Here is a 21,224-nt window from a genome sequence, read left to right as displayed (position 1 = left end):
CTATTGAGGACAGCAGGCTTGTCTTGCCTATCTTACTGTTCACTGATCCAACCATAACATATAACAAAGTACCTAGCACATGGCAGATATCTTATATGTGTTTGATTAGGAGATGGCTAGTGAGTGATTTTATAGAGATGATCAGTGACTCTGGAAAAAGAAACAGAGTATGTCTGCTCGACTCCTTTCTCTTTTTGATTTTTAGCCTCAGCCTATGTGCAGGATGCATGCATTCTGTTCTGCTTTCTGTCTACCTCCTTGGGGGTGGCCTGCTATTTTATAGCTATACAAATGGCTGGGTGGGTAAAGGCTAATTTAGCGGTGAAATATTAGCAAGCCTGTTGTGCCACAAACGTAAGTCACATTTTTCAATTAAACTTTTAATGAAGTTGGTATTTTATCTTCAGCTGTTGGACTCCTATGTTTGCCTCTCAGTTCTGACCTTGGGTGGGAAAGAGGAGCGCTATTTATTGTGACCCCATGTACTACCAACTCTAAAAGGGCATTCTGTTTGTAAAACGAAAGTATAAATATGCATTAATAAAACTAAAATAGTGTAGTAGAACTTATAACAAAAGGCAAGTGCTTCTGCCTCATTGCTGCCCCAACCCTACTGGAGTTTCAACCTCTCAGAGGCAACCATATTCAAATGTTTGTTTTTAATTGTCTTGATAGTTTTCTCATTAATTCAATATAATATAACCATGCCATTATTTATCAACTTATCAACTTCAGACATAATCCATTGGCTTTCTATAGTGCAGGAGGATTTAGTGCACTTATTCTATACCTGGACTAAGAATTTGTTAGGTCTAGCATTATATATACTAATATGACAATTACGGTAGAAGAAATTTTCATCCGTAATTGTAAGATATGTGTGTATTGCCTAATATATAATCATGCACATTACAGACACTCAGTAAATAGAGTGAATGTATACAATTTTAGGTTCAAACTTTTCCACTTAAAATGTGAATAGTTCCCCTGTTACTGAACATTCATAGGAAACATATTTTTAAATGGCTGATATTAACAGCATATGCCTATGCCATAATTTATTTAACCTTCAACCTATTATGAAATACTTAGGAGCTTTTCCTGTTTTTTAAAGTTACAAATAACCTGTCTGTAAACATCCTCATAATAAATCTATCAACTGCATCTCTGATCCTTGGAGTAGATTCTTAGAAATAAAATTACTGAGTCAAAAGTTCTTGATATATATTGCCAGTTTCATTTCCAAGATTTTGCTTATATGTACTCCTTATAACATAATAAAAGAGTAATCATTTCACTGCATATTGTTCAATCCTAAATATATATATGCTCTAGAACTCTGCTAATTTTGTAAATTGGTTACCTTGTTTTAGCTTGCATTTTTTTCTTTTTTAACCAGTGTGGCTGAAGATTTTTTCATGTCTATTATTCATTATTACATAACACTTTAATTTCTTCAGTTTAATACTTGGATATATCACTAATTTAAACTTTTTAATACTTCAGAGGAGTTTTTTTGGTTTTTTTTTTCCTGCAGTACGCGGGCCTCTCACTGTTGTGGCCTCTCCCATTGCGGAGCACAGGCTCCGGACACGCAGGCTCAGCGGCCATGGCTCACGGGCCCAGCCGCTCCGCGGCATGTGAGATCTTCCCGGACCGGGGCACGAACCCGTGTCCCCTGCATCGGCAGGCGGACTCTCAACCACTGCGCCACCAGGGAAGCCCAGTTTGCTAATCCTTAAAATTGCTTTGCTTTAGGATTTTTTTCATGTAAAGACTAGCCAATAATGCTAAAACAAATTAATTTTTAAAATATAAGTTTCCTTTGGGATTTTTTTTCATGTAAAGACTAGCCAGTAATGCTAGTCTTGGTCCGTGAGCCATGGCCGCTGAGCCTGCGCGTCCGGAGCCTGTGCTCCACAACGGGAGGCACCACAACAGTGAGAGGCGCTTGTACCGCAAAAAAAAAAAAAAAAAAAAGCATTAGCAAACTTACTGAAAGTTCACAGTGAAGCAAAAATTAGCTGCATGGTCTATTGTGTGCCATGGCATCCTCTACAGAGTCTTAGGGAGTTTTGAATGCAGGAGGCATTGAGAAAAGATGGTCAGAGGCAGTAGAAACAGAGATGATAAAAAAAGATAAACTGAGTCACGAAAATGATAGGATTATTACAGTCTGAATAACAAATAATTAGGTTGGCACAACAATTTCTGGATTATTTTGAGAGGCTTTTGTATCTTTAACAATGATAAATGATATTTCAGGCCTGCATAAATGCTAACTGTGTATTGCTGAGACAACTGTATTTTCTTTACCTGTATCTTGCAATCCAAAAAAGCAAATCTAAAAAAGAAAAGATTTTATTCAACTCTGAAGTGCATCTTATTCAAGGATATTTTGTAAGAACATGTGCAGAAACCTTCTCTGGGAAATTAAAGACTTTTGGAGAGACTGGAAGTTTTGTTTACTTACTTTACATTTAAAATTGCTATATCTTCCCGTTGAATTAATATTTTAAAATTATGAAGTGACATGCCATATTCCTAACAACTCTTTTTCTTAAATTTCATTTTTGCTGACACAAATATAGCTTCAACAACTTTTTCTTGGATAATATTCACCTAGTTTTTCTTTCCTCACCTCTTTAATGTTAACGTTTCTATGTTTTTAGGGTTTTTATAAATAGCATTTAGTTAGCTATTTAAAAATCTAATCTGACAGTTCCTTTAAGTGGAGCGTTGAGTTCATTTAAATTTAGCAATGTTCTGTACTTTATCTGTCATGTATCTTTGTATATTTTAAATTTTCCCATTTTTCTTATGCTTCTGTTTTCTTACTTGATTTTTTTCCCCAATTGATTGGGTTTTTGTTTTTCTATCCTTAAATCTCCTTATATCATTTTCCCTCCATTTTTTGAATTTAAGTTCTCTATATCTAGTCTTTTAATGGTTACATCTGAAATTTCACCATGCCCACCTGACCAAGTTTAATATCTTAAACTTCCTTCAGAAAAATTCAAGGATTGCAGAATACTTCAACTTATCATTATATTTGCTACTTACCCAGGGTTGTTTATAGTATTTTAATACTATGCATTTTCACCTTCACAAATTAGAATATTATAAATTACTTTTTTATACAGACAAGATTTACTGAGGTTTATTTAAATACATTACTCCCCTCACCCCCTTCTTGGCTAATTTTCCTTTTTGAATATCAGGTATTCTTTTAAGTTTTTTTTCCTTCTTCCAAAGGTATATCGTTTAGAACAGTTGTTTTCAATCTGTGCAGTTCAAATCTCCCCCCACTGTTCCCAAGAAAGCATTTTAGAAATATGTGGGGGACACTCTGTCATCACAATAATTTAATGGCATTTACTGGTATTTGTAGTGTGAGCTAGGGATGCTGAACATCTTGAAATACACAGGACACTCTCCCACACAAAAGAATTGTTCTGGTCCCCATATGACTTTCAACAGTCCTGCTGGACATTCATGTAGATTAAAAAGCTCTTGATAAGATTCTGAGTCCATGAACTGATTCCATTTATATAAAAATAATATTTGGCACAGTTTTAATACACTGACTTTTCTAAGAATGCAAAAACTATGTAAATAAATAGTATATCTTATTTTGTTCTGAATTTTACCAATAACAGTCTACCACTTCAAAAAATTACATCGCTAATGGCTATGTTAATCCTGGTGTCTGAATTGGCAATATAACTCACCTGTGTTAGTCTGAAAATGCAGTTGTCACATGCTGGTGATTCTACGCACATACAGGTATTGGCTTTTATAGCTTCGCCCACAAATAAAGGTACAAGTATGCCTACTCTGCCAGTTTGTTTTTTTCTTAATGTGGTAATAAGACAACCAAAATTGAGCATATATTTCACCAAGAAACATGCTGCTAGAGCTGGCAAAGATATATCATACTTTTGCTCCTGGAAGTAACAGCATAGACAAAGAAGCCATTGATCCTGGCTAACATGTAAAGTGAATCAGATGTTGTTGGACCAGGGGCATAAAATATAAAGCTGGATAAGGGAGAATTTATTGACATTGAACCACATATCAGTGATTTGGGATTGACTATTCTGTAGACACCAGGATCTGATCCTAACCAACACTGATGGTTGGTACCTTGCAGCTTGGACATGACCATGGACTGGGTATTTACCTAGATTGGAAACTGTATGAAGGACCATGATTATCCATTGCAACTTCCTGCAGACTGATCTTTATATATGATATCTCACGATTTAGTTCTGGAATCCCATTGTGTTCTACTACTTTCAAGACAAACCTCTAATCCCTTAAAAGTGCCAAATATGACCCTTTCCGATGTGGTCCATTTACTTCTCTAGACCCCTCTCCTCCTCTTTCTAATTCTAAAAATTCAAGTACCAGAATATGCTACACTCTCTCGGGTCCCTACCCTTTGCACGTTCAGTTTTCTCTTCACTTCTTTCCTTGACTCTTCTTTTGGGTTAAAAGGTGATTCTAGGTTTCCACAGCACCTACCTGGCGCATTTCTCTATCGTAACACTTAATTGCACTGTGTTGTAATCGCTGACTTCTTGTTTGTTAGAATGTGACAGCGTCCTCTTCTTCACAGCTCCTAGCAAGGTGCTTGGTAAAGGGTAGGAGTCAATAGGTGTTAGCTGTTTGAAGGAAAGATCATTGCAACACTTCAATACCATTCACTCAATTAAAACTTTTCAAGCTGCTTTCAGTTTCACTTCTATTATCTTTCTTTTATTAACCCCTTTCTCCTCCTACCCTTTTCTTCCCCCCACCTACAACCCTTTCAGCGAGCGCACCTGAAACTTCCTCTAGGAGCCCGGGCAAGTTGTCAAGCGGCCCTCCCTCCCATCTGGAAAGTCACGTCAACGTGCGGACGTCACGCGTAGCGGTGACGTCCCGCCGTCAAGTCCACCCGCAGAGGCTTTGGGATCTCTTTTTTGCTCTTAGTCGGTGCAGCTTGAATCCTCTTGGCCCGGAAGGGCGGCAGCGACGAGTTCCAAAGGCGGGACCTCGAGGATTCTTGTTTTCCCAACGCAAGGTAACTTGTTTTTCTGGACGACGCGCCGGCAGCCGAGGGCCCGCCCCTAAGCGCCTGCCGCGGTCTCCCGGGGAACGGCGCTGTGCGCCGGTGGGGGCTGGGTGGGGACGCGCTTGCGCAGGGCGCGGCGTTTGCTGCGACCCTCAGCAAAGGGCATGGGCGTTTGATTCTGACAGAGGATGGCCCATGTCTCTGGCGAGGTCGAAGTGATGCTGCAGGCGATGCTGAGGCAGTTGTTCCAGAGTGTGAAGGAGAAAATCACGGGGGCTCCCTCCCTGGAGTGCGCCGAGGAGATCCTCTTACATCTGGAGGAAACTGATGAAAATTTTCACAAGTAAAATTCCTTTTGATTTCTTAAGCCAACAAACCAGCTGATCCAGAAAAGATCAAAATGTAGTTGGATAAAGAATGTTCACTTGGGGCTTCCCCGGTTGCGCAGTGGTTGAGAGTCCGCCTGCTCGATGCAGGGGACACGGGTTCGTGCCCCGGTCCGGGAAGATCCCACATGCCGCGGAGCGGCTAGGCCCGTGAGCCGTGGCCGCTGAGCCTGCGCGTCCGGAGCCTGTGCTCCGCAACGGGAGAGGCCACAACAGTGAGAGGCCCGCGTACCGCAAAAAAAGGAAAAAAAAAAAAAAAAAAGAATTTTCACTTGATTGTTGTCAAAATAGCGCCCAAGTTGGAGGTTCATGATTTCCTTTATTTAATCAGATACCGAATTTATTTTATATTCTCGTTTTCCAAACCTAATGCTTCCTCTGTGTTTTTAAACTGACACAACCGACGTATCCTAATTATTATTTTTTTTCTCCTGGGCAACATAGTAACATTAGTTGTAAATTATTCTTGTTCATTTGAGAATAATTCTATCATCCCAAGGGCTTTCTGTCACTATACCTCAAAAGCATTGAGTTCCCAAGATCCCTGTTGCTTTGCTGATCTGATCTTTCAGTGGCTGCACCAATTATGCATTTTGAGCACGACAGGAACACTCCAGAGAGATTAACTTCCTATGGAATAGCTTAAGTTCCTACAGAGGGATAAGGTGCATACTCAAATGCCTGTGATACATGTCGGGAGTATAAGTGCTATAGAAGTACAGAGTGCTCTGGGTTTGGGAGCAGTAGATAGAAAGTTTTACCGTAGGAAGATAGGAAGATTTACCATTTGAGGTAAATCTTGAAGGCTATGTTTCCCTAGAGACGTGTGTTTTGCTTTTGATTTGAGTCATGTGTAATTTAAATTAAACCTCTCCATCGAAAAGTTTATCTCCAGGTGCCTCAATTTATTATTAGTAGTAATGATTTTTTTTTTTTTTTTTGCGGTACGCCGGCCTTTCACTGTTGTGGCCTCTCCCGTTGCGGAGCACAGGCTCCGGACGCGCAGGCTCAGCGGCCACGGCTCACGGGCCCAGCCGCTCCGCGGCATGTGGGATCGTCCCAGACCGGGGCATGAAGCCGTGTCCCCTGCATCGGCAGGCGGACTCTCAACCACTGCGCCACCAGGGAAGCCCCAGTAATGATATTTTTAATTAAGTGTTTGCCTTTCATTTTGATCTCATAGAAGATGACATTTAACAATTTTCTTGTTATGTTATCTTTACTGACTTTTGCATGCCCTGAAGTTCTTATCTGGAATTCCTACCTGCTTCATATGTGGGCATCAGGGGAATCCTTGAACCCTTTAATATTCTGAACAAAAGTTTGTGTTTACTTGCAGTTTTATGGGGAGAGCATTACAGTTTTCACCAGATTCTCAAGGGAGTTTTAAGAAGTGTGGAGGGAATTTTTTTGTTAATTAGTATTTCTGGTTATACATATGCTTTCTTTTGTATTTCCATGATTTTCCTGTTTATTCATTAAGTCCACTATTAAGAGCTGATATTGCATGATAATATTCTTTATTTTGGAGATACCAGAGACCAGCTTTTATTGGTTAGCTATTGATTTATTACTTAAACAGAGGAATATAGAAAAACTGCAACTTTCTCAAATTCAGTTTTGGTTGTTAATGTTTATTATACTCAGGTAATACTTATTTACCTCAAACAAATTCACATCAAGCATTAAATTTGGGGTTTAATTTCTGGTTTTTATTTCACATGTAAATACTTGTTTAAAATATTTTCAGATTATTGAGTTTTTGCTAGGATCATATTCTGGGAATTTGTCCATTTAATCTAGATTTTCAAATTTATTTGTATAAAGATTTTTGTTAATATCCTATTACTTTTTTAATATTTCCAGTATCTATAATTGTCCCCTTTTTATTCTTTTTTTAAATTTATGCCTTTCCTCCTTTGTTCTCCATCTGTTCTGCTAGAGGTTTATCTAGACTAATTTTATTAGTCTTTTCAAAGAACTAGCTATTAACTTCGATTTTCCTTTCTATTATGTATTTATTTTATGGTTTTTAAATTTTCTGCTCTTCTTTATTCCCTTCCTGGGACACTTTTTAAAATTTGTGATGAATGTTTAACTCATTTGCAGCTTTTCTTTTTTTAATGTAAACATTTACGACTACACATTTGCCTATAAATATTGCTTTAGCTGTGTCAATTTTTAAATGCTTTTCAAGTTAAAGTTGGATCATTCTTGTTCCTTTCAGCAGTGTAATGACTATTGTGTTAATTTTAACTCTTCTTCAACAGTTTATTACATAGATTAAAGGCCTGCCGATTAATTGCAGTTAATATTTACTATTTAATAAAGAGATTTACTTGTGGCCTACCTAAAAAATCCCAGACACATTCAAATTATAAAAGTTTGTAGTCTTAAAAGTAAGATTTATAATTCTAAAAGTAGTTTGAGTAATTTTTATTCTTAAAAATATAGATAATAAAATTCATGTGTTAGCTGCACTAGCCTGAGATCTGTGTCTTAGGAGGAAGGAACTCCTTATGAAGGAGGAAAGAGGAGGAGATGCTTGTGTTTGGTATTTTCGTAGTATCTTACAGTCTCAGAGTTTGATGAGATCCTAACTGTCAGTCCAGGTACTCATATTTTCATTTGTCTTTCTATTCACTGACCTAACTCTCCTTGAATGCTAAATGTTCTTGAGTCACTTAGGTATATGTTGCTTCCCGAAGTGTTTCATACACCAGAATTATCTGTCATCCCATCTCCACTATCAGAACATTGGTTCCTTAAATCCACCCGATGTTGTCCTGGTATAATAGCAAGAAAAATAATCTTATTAAATAGTTTTATAGGGGAAACTGGAAGCTCTAGGCTATTGGCATTTTTGTAAGAAGCTGGCTGTTAAAACAATTGAGTCCATGAATGATGGAATTTCAGGTAGTATAATAAAGTGGGGGAAGAAAGCAGTCATTTGGATAGAAACCATAGTGTAGGCAGAATGGCCCTATCTGGGGATTTGCCCTATCTGGGGATTTGCCCCACAGTGCAGCTGCCCTAACCTATCTCTGCTTTCCATAGCCTCTTTTATTATTTTTTTTTACTCTAAACTGTACACTTTCTCTAAAAGATCCAAGCTTTCTTTCTTTTCTTTGAAAGTGGCAGCTAGGATTTGAGGCTTGCAGGAGGGGTGAGAGGTAGGGAAGAAGACATTGCTTTCATTATGTGTCTGTGTATTGTATAAATTTTTACACTTAGACTGGCTTCCTTTAAAAAAAAACAACAGCCCTGTTTTTCAGTCTTGGTTACACTAGGATTGATTGGAGTTTGTTTAGAAAAACACTGATGATGAACTTTAACCATAAGTGAATCCAAATTTCCTGGGGGGCTTGGCAGAGGGGGAGTGGTAGAGACTGGGCCTTAGTATTTTTGGAAAAACTCTCTAGGTGATTCTAATATGCAGCCAGGGTTGAGAACCACAGAGCTAGAAAATACTTACTTGCATTTCAATGAGAATTGCTATATATATATATATATATATATATATATACCATTAGGGTTGCTAAGTATATAAATACTTAGCAACCCTAATGATTGTAACAGTCTCTAATGCAGAGGCTCTTCTTTGTAGCCCTCTAATCTGATATATTTTTGGTTTGATACAGAAGAAGCACAATTGTATTTATTGAATTGGGATTTTTTTTTTTTTTTTTTACAGAAGAATCTACCAGTGACTTTCTAAATTAGTGAACTCTCTAGTATGTTTAATTAGTGAACTCTAGTATATTAGTGAACTTTAGTATGTTTAACTTCAAGAAAACATCCATTATGTAAAGTGTTATCCCTGCATAGAAGAAATTACTAAGAATTATATGTATGCTTCCATAATTAATGAATGCATTTAGTAACTGTTTATCATGATTCAGAGGCTTATTCTTTGACCTAAAAGATTGTAGGTAGTATAAAATACTCATTCTTTTTTTTTAACATAGCTTTTTATACACTAATATATATAAAGTTAAGTTTATCATATAATAAGTCCTATAATCCTGAAATATAATCCATTTTAAGGATTCCAAATATCAGCATTATAATTCATAACTTAATAAGTTATCTTTTTAAAACATATCATTACTGATAATTTTTCTGTATATTATTGAAAAAGTTCTTTTTTAAATACCTAGGAGGATGATTTCCTCAAACAAACTTGTATTAGATTTTTTTTGTCCTTATACTGTAATAGTAATCTCTGTATACTTTGATATCAACATTTGAACATGTCAGAAGTTCATCATGGGAAAAAAATCCTTAAATTTTCATAGGTAATAAAGGTGAGGAAAGAAGAATGGAAAACAGTGAATGTTCTTTTACTCAACTTAATAAAATTTTCCTGTGTAAATGTGAAAAATTTCATATTTGTCAGAAGTAAAGCAGAATGATCAGACACATTGCTGTGTATTTTACTTCTAGGATTTTTTTGGGTATTGCCATGAATTCAGATGGTAAAAGAACCAACACAAAATGAATTATCGGATGGGAATTTGAAGACGTGGATTACTCTTACACACAGAGTAGAAGCGCCCACTTGAAGAAATGACTATTTTCACTAATTTGGGATTGGAGACTCTCAGAGTTTTCCAATGATCAGTGAGTCAGTAGAGCATCCTAAGGTCATAGGCAGCCTGGTAGTCCTCCCATGATAGAGGACCTGACCTCTCAAGAGATCTTTTTTTCTTAAAAGATTGATTTGAAAAGAGCAGTAACCCATTAAGGCAAGATTCAGACTTGGGGTCCTTGGGTTAATTTAACTTGGCAAATGAACCAAAACTTTAAAGCATTTTGAATGGGGTCTTCAGGGAGATGTTATTGTGGTCATAGGTCAAAGTGATGTCATTAAAAAAAAAAGTGTGTGGTTACTTAAGTTCCCAAAGAACAGATTTTAAAATGTTCCCAGCATATTTGTTATTTACATCTGATGCTAAATAGTGGGGATTTTAAAAATATGTCTTTTATTTTAGAATGATATTGTCTTAACTTTCTTGAATACATTTTGTTAATGGGCTTGCATTATATTTTCTTACTGCCTTTGTTATGAAAATATCATTTTTGTTACTTACAGATTGGGCTTTAAACAAAGCAAACACAAGAGTTATATATATCTCAGTTAAATATTCGTTTCTCCTAATTGTCTGATTTGTGGCACAGAGATAAGGCTGATGAAACTAAGAGACTAGGGTAATACTGCCATTCCATAGTAGGTGTTGATGGCGGGATTCATCCTCAGAAAGGCTCTTCTTTCAATTTCAGGGAAATAACTCAGGCTTGCCCCACCTTCCATTTCTCACTGAATATCTCAGAGATGCCAAAGAAAACTGATGTGTCTGATTGACTAGCCTTGGGCAGGATTGTGAAGAAGATCAGAATTATTTTTAGGGACTTTTCGTCTCTCTCTTCACTTTCTTCCACATTCACTGTTCTCTTCTCTTTCCCAGTAGTAAGAGACTGACTGTGAGATCACACTGGGCTGAAAGGGTTATCTGGATCCTTTTCATTTACAAAGTCATTTCAAAGAAAGCAGTGATACCTTTATGATATCTTGGCTGTGTAAGTTTTCACCGTTTTGTAAAGAATATGCAAAGATTTGGTTTAGAAATACCCTAAACAAAAAAGTCAACATTTAAAATGGATGGATCTAATAAATTATAATATATAAACTCTAATGGAAGAGAATATACATGTATATGTATAACTGAATCATTTTGCAGTACACCAGAAACTAACACAGCATTGTAGGAATCTGCTGATCAGAGAGCCTAAGACACTTAGGCTAGTTTAAAAGCTATCTGAATACAGAATCTGTATCTAGATCAGTGCTTCTCAGGTTATGGTACTAGGACCAGCAGCATTGGCATCAGCGTCAGCATCACCTGGGAACTTGTTAGAAATGCAAATTCTTGGGCCCACAGTATACCTGAATTGGACCTCTGAGAGAGGGGCCCAGCAATCTGTGTTTTAATAAGCCCTTCAGGTGATTCTTATCCATGTTATACTTTTTAAAAAAATTTATTTATTTTTGGCTGTGTTGGGTCTTCGTTGCTGCACGAGGGCTCTCTCTAGTTGCGGTGAGCAGGGGCTACTCTTCGTTGCAGTGTGCAGCTTCTCATTGTGGTGGCTTCTCTTATTGTGGAGCACGGGCTCTAGGCGGGCAGGCTTCACTTGTTGTGGCATGTGGGCTCAGTAGTTGTGGCTTATGGGCTCTAGAGCGCAAGCTCAGTAGTTGTGGCGCATGGGCTTAGTTGCTTCACCGCATATGGGATCTTCACGGACCAGGGCTCGAACCCGTGTCCCCTGAATTTGGTAGGCTTATTCATAACCACTGTGCCACTAGGGAAACCCCATGTTATACTTTAAGAACCACTGATTTATAGTATGACCTAAGAGAGCCCTTGCAATTGTTTAGCTAAAGTTATGAAGCTGTGAACATTAGTCTGATGGCAGTGGGAAAGGAAAGAGAAGTTGTGGAGGAAGAATTTACAGAATTACAGAGCTTGGTAACTAATTAGATCTGAGGTGTAATAGAGAAGATTGTTTGAGGCTATACACAGGTATCTGATTGAAGGATGGTACCATTAACAAAGATATATGTCAGAAGAGAACGTGGTTTGTGAGCGGATGGGTAGGATGATAAATTTGGTATTGACTGTGCTGATTGATATGGTGAAAAAAACATAAAGTAGCCTTGTCCAGTAGGTAGTTAATATATAGGCATACCTCAGAGATATTGCGTGTTTGGTTCCAGACCACTGCAATGAAGCAAATATTACAATAAAGCGAGTCACATGATTTTTTGGGGGGTTTCCCAGTGCATATAAAAGCTGTGTTTACACCATACTGTAGTCTATTAAGTGTGCAATAACATTATGTAAAAAAAAGTACATACCGTAATTAAGAAATGCTTGATTGCTAAAAATGCTGACCGTCATCTGAGCCTTCAGCAAGCTGTAGTAGTAACATCAAAGATCACTGATCACAGATTACTGTAACAAATATAATAATAATGAAAAAGTTTGAAATATTGTGAGAATTACCAAAATGCGACACAGAGACACAAAGTGAGTAAATGCTGTTGGTGCTGATAGACTTGGTCTGATGCAAGGTTGGCACAAACCTTCGGTTTGTTAAAAACTCCCAATATCTGTGAAGCACAATAAAGTGCAATAAAACGAGGTATGCCTGTATAGGTCTAGATTCTGGGGAGACATTTTGGCTGATGAAAGAACTAAAGGAATCACCTGTTTGTGTTGAGTCTGAAGTTGACACTGTCGGAGTAGAGAATATCCTTCTTAATTTTGTTGTTTATAATGATTAAGTTTCTTGTCTATTGCCTCCTGAATTTAAAATAGTGGAATGAAGCAGACATGATCATTTCCAAGTTACAGATGGAAAAACAGACTTGTCCCAGGCCACTCCAGCTAGAGTGGTAGAGCTGGAGCTGACATTCAGGCCGTTTTGACTCTGAGCCTGTACCTTTTCTATAATACTACATGGTTTCATGTCAAGTATCTCTACTTGACTTTTGGAGCCTGCATCGTCTATGGCAGGCCTGCCACTTACATTACTGAAGCAGCCATGGAGATTCCAGGAAGCAGCAATGGGTTCAGAGTTGAGGAGAAATGGGCAGGGCAGGAAATCCAAATCAAAAGCAGTTAAAATTGAAAATGAGATCCTTTGGCTACCTGGGTAAAAGGTGGCTGTTCTTTAGAGGACATACAATCATTTAATAAATATTAAACTGAAGACTGTATGCTGGATACCATGATGGACTTATAATTATGTGAAGAAAATTATTCAGGCTCTCCTTGATCTTCTGTACTGCATATATGCAAGGCTCTTATACAGTGATATATTCAAACTACAAGTCTTGAACATAGTGGCATTTACAAAAATGGCCCATCCTAAATTATCTTTGTCATTTAAGAGGCCACAAAAACTTTTTAAACCTTTGTAAATCGTGATATTAATTATAATCGTTGCTCTTTATTTTCAGTAAACATGTTTCATAATATAATTATCCACTTTTGGAACTCTTGCCCTCTCATATTTGCTTATTGTCTGAGTTTGCAAATGGATTTTAATGTTAGCATCAACCTGACAGTATGAAGAAGAAGGTCCAATGTATTGAATTGTCTGAGCGACTTCTTGTGAACATAGTCAGACAAAAGCTGATTAGGTGGAATTTAGGTCAGTTCAAAATGAACACGATTTACAAATGTACAAAAAACTCTTGACGATTGGAGCTTAACCTTTTCCTATTTACTCTTTTATAATTACTGTTATCTAGTGTGGTTTTCTTCATCAGCTTGAACAATTGTGAAAATCTTTAACAACTGCTTTCCCTACCATTAAGCATCACACGTAAAAGATATGAGCATAAAAAAGAAGTGTGAAAAGACTCCTAACCCCCTAAAGTTTGTGCTGGTCCCGAAATTTGCTGTCTACTGTCATCATCTTTAAATGTGATCTTTTCCAAGTGTCTCAGAAAAAAACAACAAAATTCTAGATTAGCTATATGATTTGGGATGAATGACTAATTTAATCCTGGTTTAAGGTAAGAAATCTGATTATATGTTACAAATCTTTCTGTGCTAACATTTTTTCTGGGCATGGTTGATAAGTGAGTTCATGATATTTACTGCATTTATTTTTTAAATGTTTGTTTCAGCTATGAATTTGTGAAATACCTTAGACAGTATATATGTAATACTTTGGGGTCTATGATTGAAGAAGAAATAGAAAAATGGACATCTGATCAGAATCAGGGTGAGGAATTTGGCTATGACACAGTGGTACAGCATGTTACTAAAACAACTCAGGAATCTAAAGAGTGAGTATGCCCACAGTAATATTTTAAAGTAATTTTTCTCTCAACAGCGTTCCTTGAAAGCACCCTTAACCCATGTCCCCTACTGTCTTTTCACCTCATAGCAGCCAGAATGATTCTTTAAACCAGTGATTCAGATCATGCCACTCTTCCACGCAACACTCTCTGAAGGCTTCTCATCTCATTCAAAATAAAATCCAGAGTTTCTTCTGTCACCTACAAGGCCCACCATGAGCCTTCTGCTCCCTCTCCTACCTGATTTCTTATCATTTTCCCTCTTCTACTGCTCCAGCCACACTGGTCTTGTTTTTTCTCAAACAAGCCAAGCAAAGTCCTCCCTCAGGGCTCTTTGTATTTATGTTGCTCCTGCTACCTAGAATGTCCTTTCCCTAAATATTTGTGTCACTTACTCCTTCACTTTTCACTTTTTTAAAATAGACTTTATTTTTAGAGCAATTTTTGGCTCACAGCAAAACTGAGCAGAAGGTACAGAGATTTCCCATATACCTCCTGCTACTACACATATATAGACGTCCCCATTATCAACATTCTGCACCAGAGTGGTACAAATTTTTTTTTTGAGGGGGAGGGGCCGCACTACACAGCTTATGGGACATTTGTTTCAATTAAGGAACCTACATTGACACATCTTTATTACCCAGAGTCCATAGTTTACATTATAGCTTACTCTTGGCGTTGTGCATTCTGTGGTTTTGGACAAATTTATAATGACATGTTTTCACCATTATAATATCATATAGAGTAGTTTCACTGCCCTAAAATCCTCTGTGCTCTGCTTGTTCATCCTTCCCCCTCCCTACCCCTGGCAATCACTGATCTTTTTACTGTCTCCATAGTTTTGCCTTTTCCAGAATGTCATATAGTATGACATATGTCATACATACTATACAGTATGTAGCATTTCAGATTGGGTTCTTTTACTTAATAAAATGCATTTAAGTAGCACAGGGAATTATATTCAATGTCTTGTAATAACCTATAGTGGAAAAGAATCTGAAAAAGAATATATATATATGTACATATATATGTATAACTGAATCACTTTGTTGTATGCCTGAAACATTGTAAATCAACTACACTTCAATTAAAAAAACATTTAAGTTTCTTCCATGGAAACTTTTCATGGCTTGATAGTTCATTTCTTTCTAGCCCTGAATAAATTCGATTGTTTGAATGTATCAGACATCTTGCTTGCTTCCAAGTTTTGGCAGTTATGAATACAGCTGCTATAAACATCGTGTGCGGGTTTTTAGGAGCATGATTGGGTCACATTGTAAGATTGCGTTTAGTTTTGTAAGAAATTGCCCAGTTGTCTTCCAAAGTGGCTGTACCATTTTGCATTTTCATTAACAATATATGAAAGTTCTTGTTCCACTTACTTGTCAGAATTTGATGTTGTCAGTATTCCAGATTTTGGCTATTCTAATAGGTGTGTAATGGTATATCATTGTTGTTTTAGTTTGCATTTCCCTAATGACAGATGATGTGGAGCATCTTTTCATATGCTTATTTGTCATCTGTTTATCTTCTTCGGTGAGGTTATCTGTTAAGAACTTTGGGTCATTTTTTAATCATGTTGTTTTCTTATTGTTAAGTTTTAAGAGTTTTTGTATGTTTTGGATAACAGTCCTTTGTCAGGTATGTCTTTTGCAAATATTTTCTCCTAGTCTGTGGCTTGTCTTTTCATTCTCTTAACAGTGTCTTTTGCAGATCAGAAATTTTTAATTTTAATGAAGTATCTTTCATGTCATGCCAAATCCAAGGTCGTCTACATTTTCTCCTATGTTATTTTCTAGTAGGTATATAGTTTTGCATTTTATATTAAGGTCTGTGATCCAGTCTGAGTTAATTTTTGTGCAGGTATAAGGTACATATATAGATTCATTTTTTTTGCATGTTGATGTCCAGTTGTTTCAGCACCATTTGTTGAAAACACTATCTTTGTTCCATTATATTGCCTTTGCTTCTTTGTCAAAGATCAGTTGACTATATTTAAGGGTATTTCTGGGCTCTCTATTCTGTTCCACAGATCTATTTGTCTTTTCTTTGGCCGATACCACACTGTCTTGATTACTGTAGGTTTATAGTAAGTCTTGAAGTTGGGTAGTGTCAGTCCTCTAACTTTGTTCTTCTCCTGCAGTAGTGTGCTGGGTATTCTGGGTTTTTTGTCTCTCCATATAAACTTTAGAATAATTTTGTTGATATCTACAAAATGCTTTCTGGGATTTTGATTTAGATTGTGTTGAATCTGTAGATCAAGTTGAGAAGAATTGAGTCTTCTTAATCCTTGAACATGGACTGTCTCTCTATTTATTTAGTTCTTCTTTAATTTCTTTCAATAGAGTTTTATAGTTTTCCTTATATAAATCTTGTATATTTTTGTTAGATTTATACCTAAGTGTTTAATTTTGGAGGGTGCTGATATAAATGGTATTATGTTTTTAATTCCAAATTCCACTTGTCCATTGCTGGTATGTGGGAGAGTGATTGACTTCTGTATATTAACCTTGTATCCTGCAACCTTGCTATAATCACTTAGTTGTCCTAGGAGTTCTTTGGTTACTTCTTTCAGATTTTCTGCATAGATGATTATGTCTTCTGCGAACAGTTTATTCTTCCTTCCCAATCTGTTTGCCTTTTATTTCCTTTTCTTGTCTTATTGCATTAATTAGGACTTCCAGTAGGATGTTGAAAATCAATGGGGAGAGGGGACATCCTTGTCTTGTTCCTAATGCTTCTTCACTCTTTTTAGGTCTCAGCCACTCTGAGTTCTTGAGCAGTGAGATAGCATGACAAAATGCCTGACTCTCACTCAGAAAACAATTTAATACAGAGCAGTAATTGAGATGAAAGAAGATTTGAAATTTCCTTCTCATGTTTAAACTCAGCTACTTAGGTATTTCTCACTTTAATTATCTTTCAACACTGGCATATGATTGATGATTGAAGGTCTGGTTCTCCACCCCCCATCCCCTCTTGCCCCACATGAAATGTAACATAACAGAAGGCTCTTTAGGGCTATAAAGGGCAGAATGGGCAAGTAGAGAGCATAAATTTCTATTTTCTTCTTAATTCATACTTATTAGTGTAGCTCTAGTTTCTAATTCTTAGGGTAGGTAGCATATTAATGTTATCTAATGTTAAAAATTGCTTTTTGAAGCTAGATTGCAATGATTTTTTATTCTGATAAAAATTTTGCATAATTTTTATGCACAGTAAAACTTTAAAAATTTGGATCCCCAAAATTTATTTTTGGTGATGATTTGGACACATGACATTTGCTTTGTTAATTCTAGACTGTGGACTTGGATTTATGTGATGTTTTTAAGTGCCTTTGGCATCTGGTTTCTCTCCATGCTGGACCATCATGGTTGCTTCCTATTGCAGTTTGAAGGCAGGTGCTGAAGCTTGAGATATAGCCCCTCTTTCAAGTAGTAGAAAAATTGAAATATATACCTGAGCTTATATTACCTATTATATTTCAAAAATTATATTTGATTTATTTTGAAATTGTTAAACATTTCTTTATGATGTTGGATGAGACCTCTTTCCCCTTGTGACAACTGATTGTTTAAACATGTTATGAACAAAGTGACAATGTGCAGCTATTTATAAATTTAGCAAGTTCTAACCGCAATATATATTAAGTTAAAAGCCATGGAGATCAAGATTTCTTATTTACTGATTTGATGAAAAAACAAAACTAGAGCCACTTCCATCTTTGGATAATACAGTATCCCTGCTTTCCTACAGGGGGATACATTCTAAGACCCCAGTGGATACTTAAAACCATGGATAGTACTAAATCCTATGTGTTTTCCTGTACAGACATAACTATGGTAAAGTTTAATTTATAAATTAGGCATAGTAAGAGAATATCTGAATTGCTAACATCACTACTCTTTGCGATTTGGGTCCATTGTTAAGTAAAATTAGGATGGCTTGACCACAATCACTGGGATACCTTGACCAGTAGATCTAATAAGCCAGATGGCTGCTAAGTGACTAATAGGTGGGACTGAATAAAGGGGTGATTCACATGCTGGGCAGCTGGATGGCTCTAGATTTCATCACCTACTCAGAACAGCAGACAATTTAAATCTTATGAATTGTTTATTTCTGCAATTTTCCATTTAATATTTTCAGACCACGGTTGACTGTGGGTGACTGAAACTGTGGAAAGCGAAACCCTAGATAAGGAGGGACTACTTTATTATAATTAGTAGTCTATTTCTGACAGTATCATTAAGCTTATTCTAAAAGGGGGACTAAAACTCTTCATTAGTCAGAAAATGAAAGCTTTTTAATGCTAAAAGCAAAGTTTTACATGGGATTGTTAGGAAATTACTTTTTGTCTCTGGGTAAGACATTTAATTTTCTTCTGTTTTAGTTCATTCATGTGTAAAAATTAATACAACAATAATTACCTCAAAAAGATTTTAAATGTCTTAATGAATGTCTTCTGCTTTGTGAATCATGGATGAAGGATTTTAAGTTGTACAGAGTATTATTTTCTTTCTTTTTTTGTGTGTGATTCTTTAGAAACTACTTAGGGCTAATGTGTCAACAGTACATTTATTAAAAACATTTTTACTGTAATAATTCAAATTGCTTTCCTAATTACACATTTTGATATTTATTTTTTAAATAGAGGTTTGTACATGAAACAGCTCATTTGTAGCATCTGTCATACATTCTCATATATATAAGTGGAAGTACTCACAATGTGTATTTTCATTGTTAATTGGTATGGGTTTTTTCACTACCTCTTAGAGCTTTTTCTTATTTTAACTTCTTGGAGTATGAAGGAATCTTCTCAATGGTGTCCATATTCGATCCTTGGCTTTTTCAAATCTGCACTTGCTACTGAGTTCTAGTTTATTTAACTCTTGATATTCAGGGCCTTACTCTCTAGTTTTTTGTTTTTTTAAGTATTATTCTTTTATCTACCTTTAGCTCGTTTGCTGATATTTCTTGCAGAAGAATTAATGTTTGTGGTTTCAAGAAATTTATGTTTTCTGGAGGAAGTATTTCTAAAATGAAACTTACAGATTTTCTATGGATTTTAATCACCCTTACTCTTATCCTGTAAATCATTGAGATTTACATTTTTTTTAAACTTTTTATTTTATACTGGAGTATAGTTGATTAACAATATTGTGATAGTTTCAGGTGTACAGCAAAGTGATTCAGTTATACATATACATGTATCTATTCTTTTTCAAATTCTTTCCCCATTTAGGTTGTTACATAATATTGAGCAGAGCTCCCTGTATATACAGTAGATCCTTGTTGGTTATCCATTTTAAATATAGCAGTGTGTACATGTCAATCCCAAACTGCCTAACTGTCCCTTCCCCCCACCCTTCCCCCTGAGATTTACTTTTATATTCCTTTATTAAATCACTGTATTGTAAATTTTAAGGGGACAGGAGTTTATGTTCTTCACATGGCTATACCTAACTGGAACAGAGTCTGGGGAGTGTAGTTTACTCCTATTCCCAGCTATAATCCAATTACTGTGGAAGGGGAGAGCAGCTCTGGTGGATAGCTATTGATTGCTACTGGGGCATCATTATACTTCCCTGTTTCTTGGTGCTCAGAATGTGTAGAGGAGGAAGCTGGGGCCTCCTCACTCGGTTCCTATATGTACTTCACCAGTTAGTCTAATGAGTGTATTAGGATTCAATTCCTTCTTGCTTTTTAAAAAAAATTTTTTATTTTATATTGGATTATAGTTGATTAACAATGTTGTGTTACCCTTCTTGCTCTTTATATCCCTTTACTGTAAACTTGAATTTTCCCTGGACTGTTTCTCACCTCTATAGCGGTTCTTTTCTGTATGTGTTTTCCCTCTGTATCATTCCTAATCTATTCTAATTTTCTTTTAATATTTTTGTGTTTTCTCATAATTTCTGGGACTTTAAAAATATGTACATATACAGCTATATGTATTATATTCAATTTACTTATAGTTATATAATATATAAATTATATATTGTTAAATAATATTAAATATATAATGTGTTTTAAATTACATATAGAAATCACATATATTTAATAACAATGTATATAATATATAATTTAAAATATATTTAAAAATTTCTTTAAAGTTCATTTTGTTTTTATTTTTTAAATTAAGTAATTTATTTTGGCTGCTCTGGGTCTTCGTTGCAGTGCATGGGCTTCTTTAGTTGTGGCACGTGGGCTCTCTAGTTGTGGTGCATGGATTCTAGAGCATGCAAGCTCAGTAGTTGTGGTATGTGGAATCTTAGTTCCCTGACCAGGGATTGAACCTGGGCCCCCTGCATTGGGAGCATGGAGTCTTAACCACTGGACCACCAGGGAAGTCCCAAAAAATTTCTTTAAACTTTAAAAACTCAGTCCACTATTTTTAGCCAAATCCCCCAGCATGATTTTATTACTTCTATGAGAAAAATATCCTTTCTCTGATTTATGTAGTTAATATGATGCATAAACCAGAAATATAAAGAAAGGGAAGTCTCTGTGCTTATTTTCTAGTGTATTTCCAGTGTTATAATGATAAACAATAAACATACATATTATCATGCTTTATATTTACAAAGAACTTTCAGATATATATTCTCATTTATTTCTTACTATGGCTATGTGAACTAGATCAGCTAGATTGTATTTTTTTTTAATTTGAAGATCTAAATGGCTTTATTCAGTAATTTATAAATTGGGCAGCATCCCATCTAGTAAATAGAAGAGTGCTCCTAGATTGTATTCTTTTTATCTCATATGTAGTTGAGGAAAAATAGACTTATTTATAATGACAGAGCTTGTACGTAAAGTAGTCAGGTTTCTAATCCAGGTTTTCTGATTCCAAATTTAGTACTTTATTCACTATGTTTATTTAAATCTTTATGCCTTTTTA

The 21,224-nt window shown here is 36.0% G+C and overlaps 1 protein-coding gene and 1 non-coding gene across 5 annotated transcripts in view; one reads left to right on the top strand and one right to left on the bottom strand.

Annotated features, from left to right (window-relative positions):
* The first annotated feature begins 4,640 nt into the window (after window positions 1–4,640).
* TBC1D32 (TBC1 domain family member 32) overlaps window positions 4,641–21,224 on the top strand; it is a 193,854-nt gene continuing 177,270 nt past the window's right edge. For 2 of the 4 annotated variants that reach the window (XM_089921967.1, XM_089921968.1), the window contains exons 1-3: window positions 4,641–5,068; window positions 5,245–5,402; window positions 14,144–14,305. In XM_089921967.1, the coding sequence (XP_089778093.1) occupies window positions 5,248–5,402; window positions 14,144–14,305 (317 nt within the window). In that variant the 5' untranslated portion in view covers window positions 4,641–5,068; window positions 5,245–5,247. Of the gene's footprint in view, window positions 5,069–5,244; window positions 14,030–14,143; window positions 14,306–21,224 lie in introns of those variants that run through there. The other 2 variants (XM_022555523.2, XM_089921969.1) reach the window with 2 other exon arrangements.
* TRNAW-CCA (transfer RNA tryptophan (anticodon CCA)) lies at window positions 20,599–20,671 on the bottom strand. The gene has a single exon. It is a non-coding gene; the product is annotated as a tRNA-Trp (tRNA).

This window comes from Delphinapterus leucas, chromosome 12, assembly GCF_059928025.1.
Source record: "Delphinapterus leucas isolate spDelLeu-1000000601 "Yukka" chromosome 12, BTC_Dleu_Yukka2, whole genome shotgun sequence".
NCBI lineage: Eukaryota > Metazoa > Chordata > Mammalia > Artiodactyla > Monodontidae > Delphinapterus > Delphinapterus leucas.
Note: the sequence above shows the minus strand (reverse complement) of the source record. Positions and strands in the feature narration are given on the sequence as shown.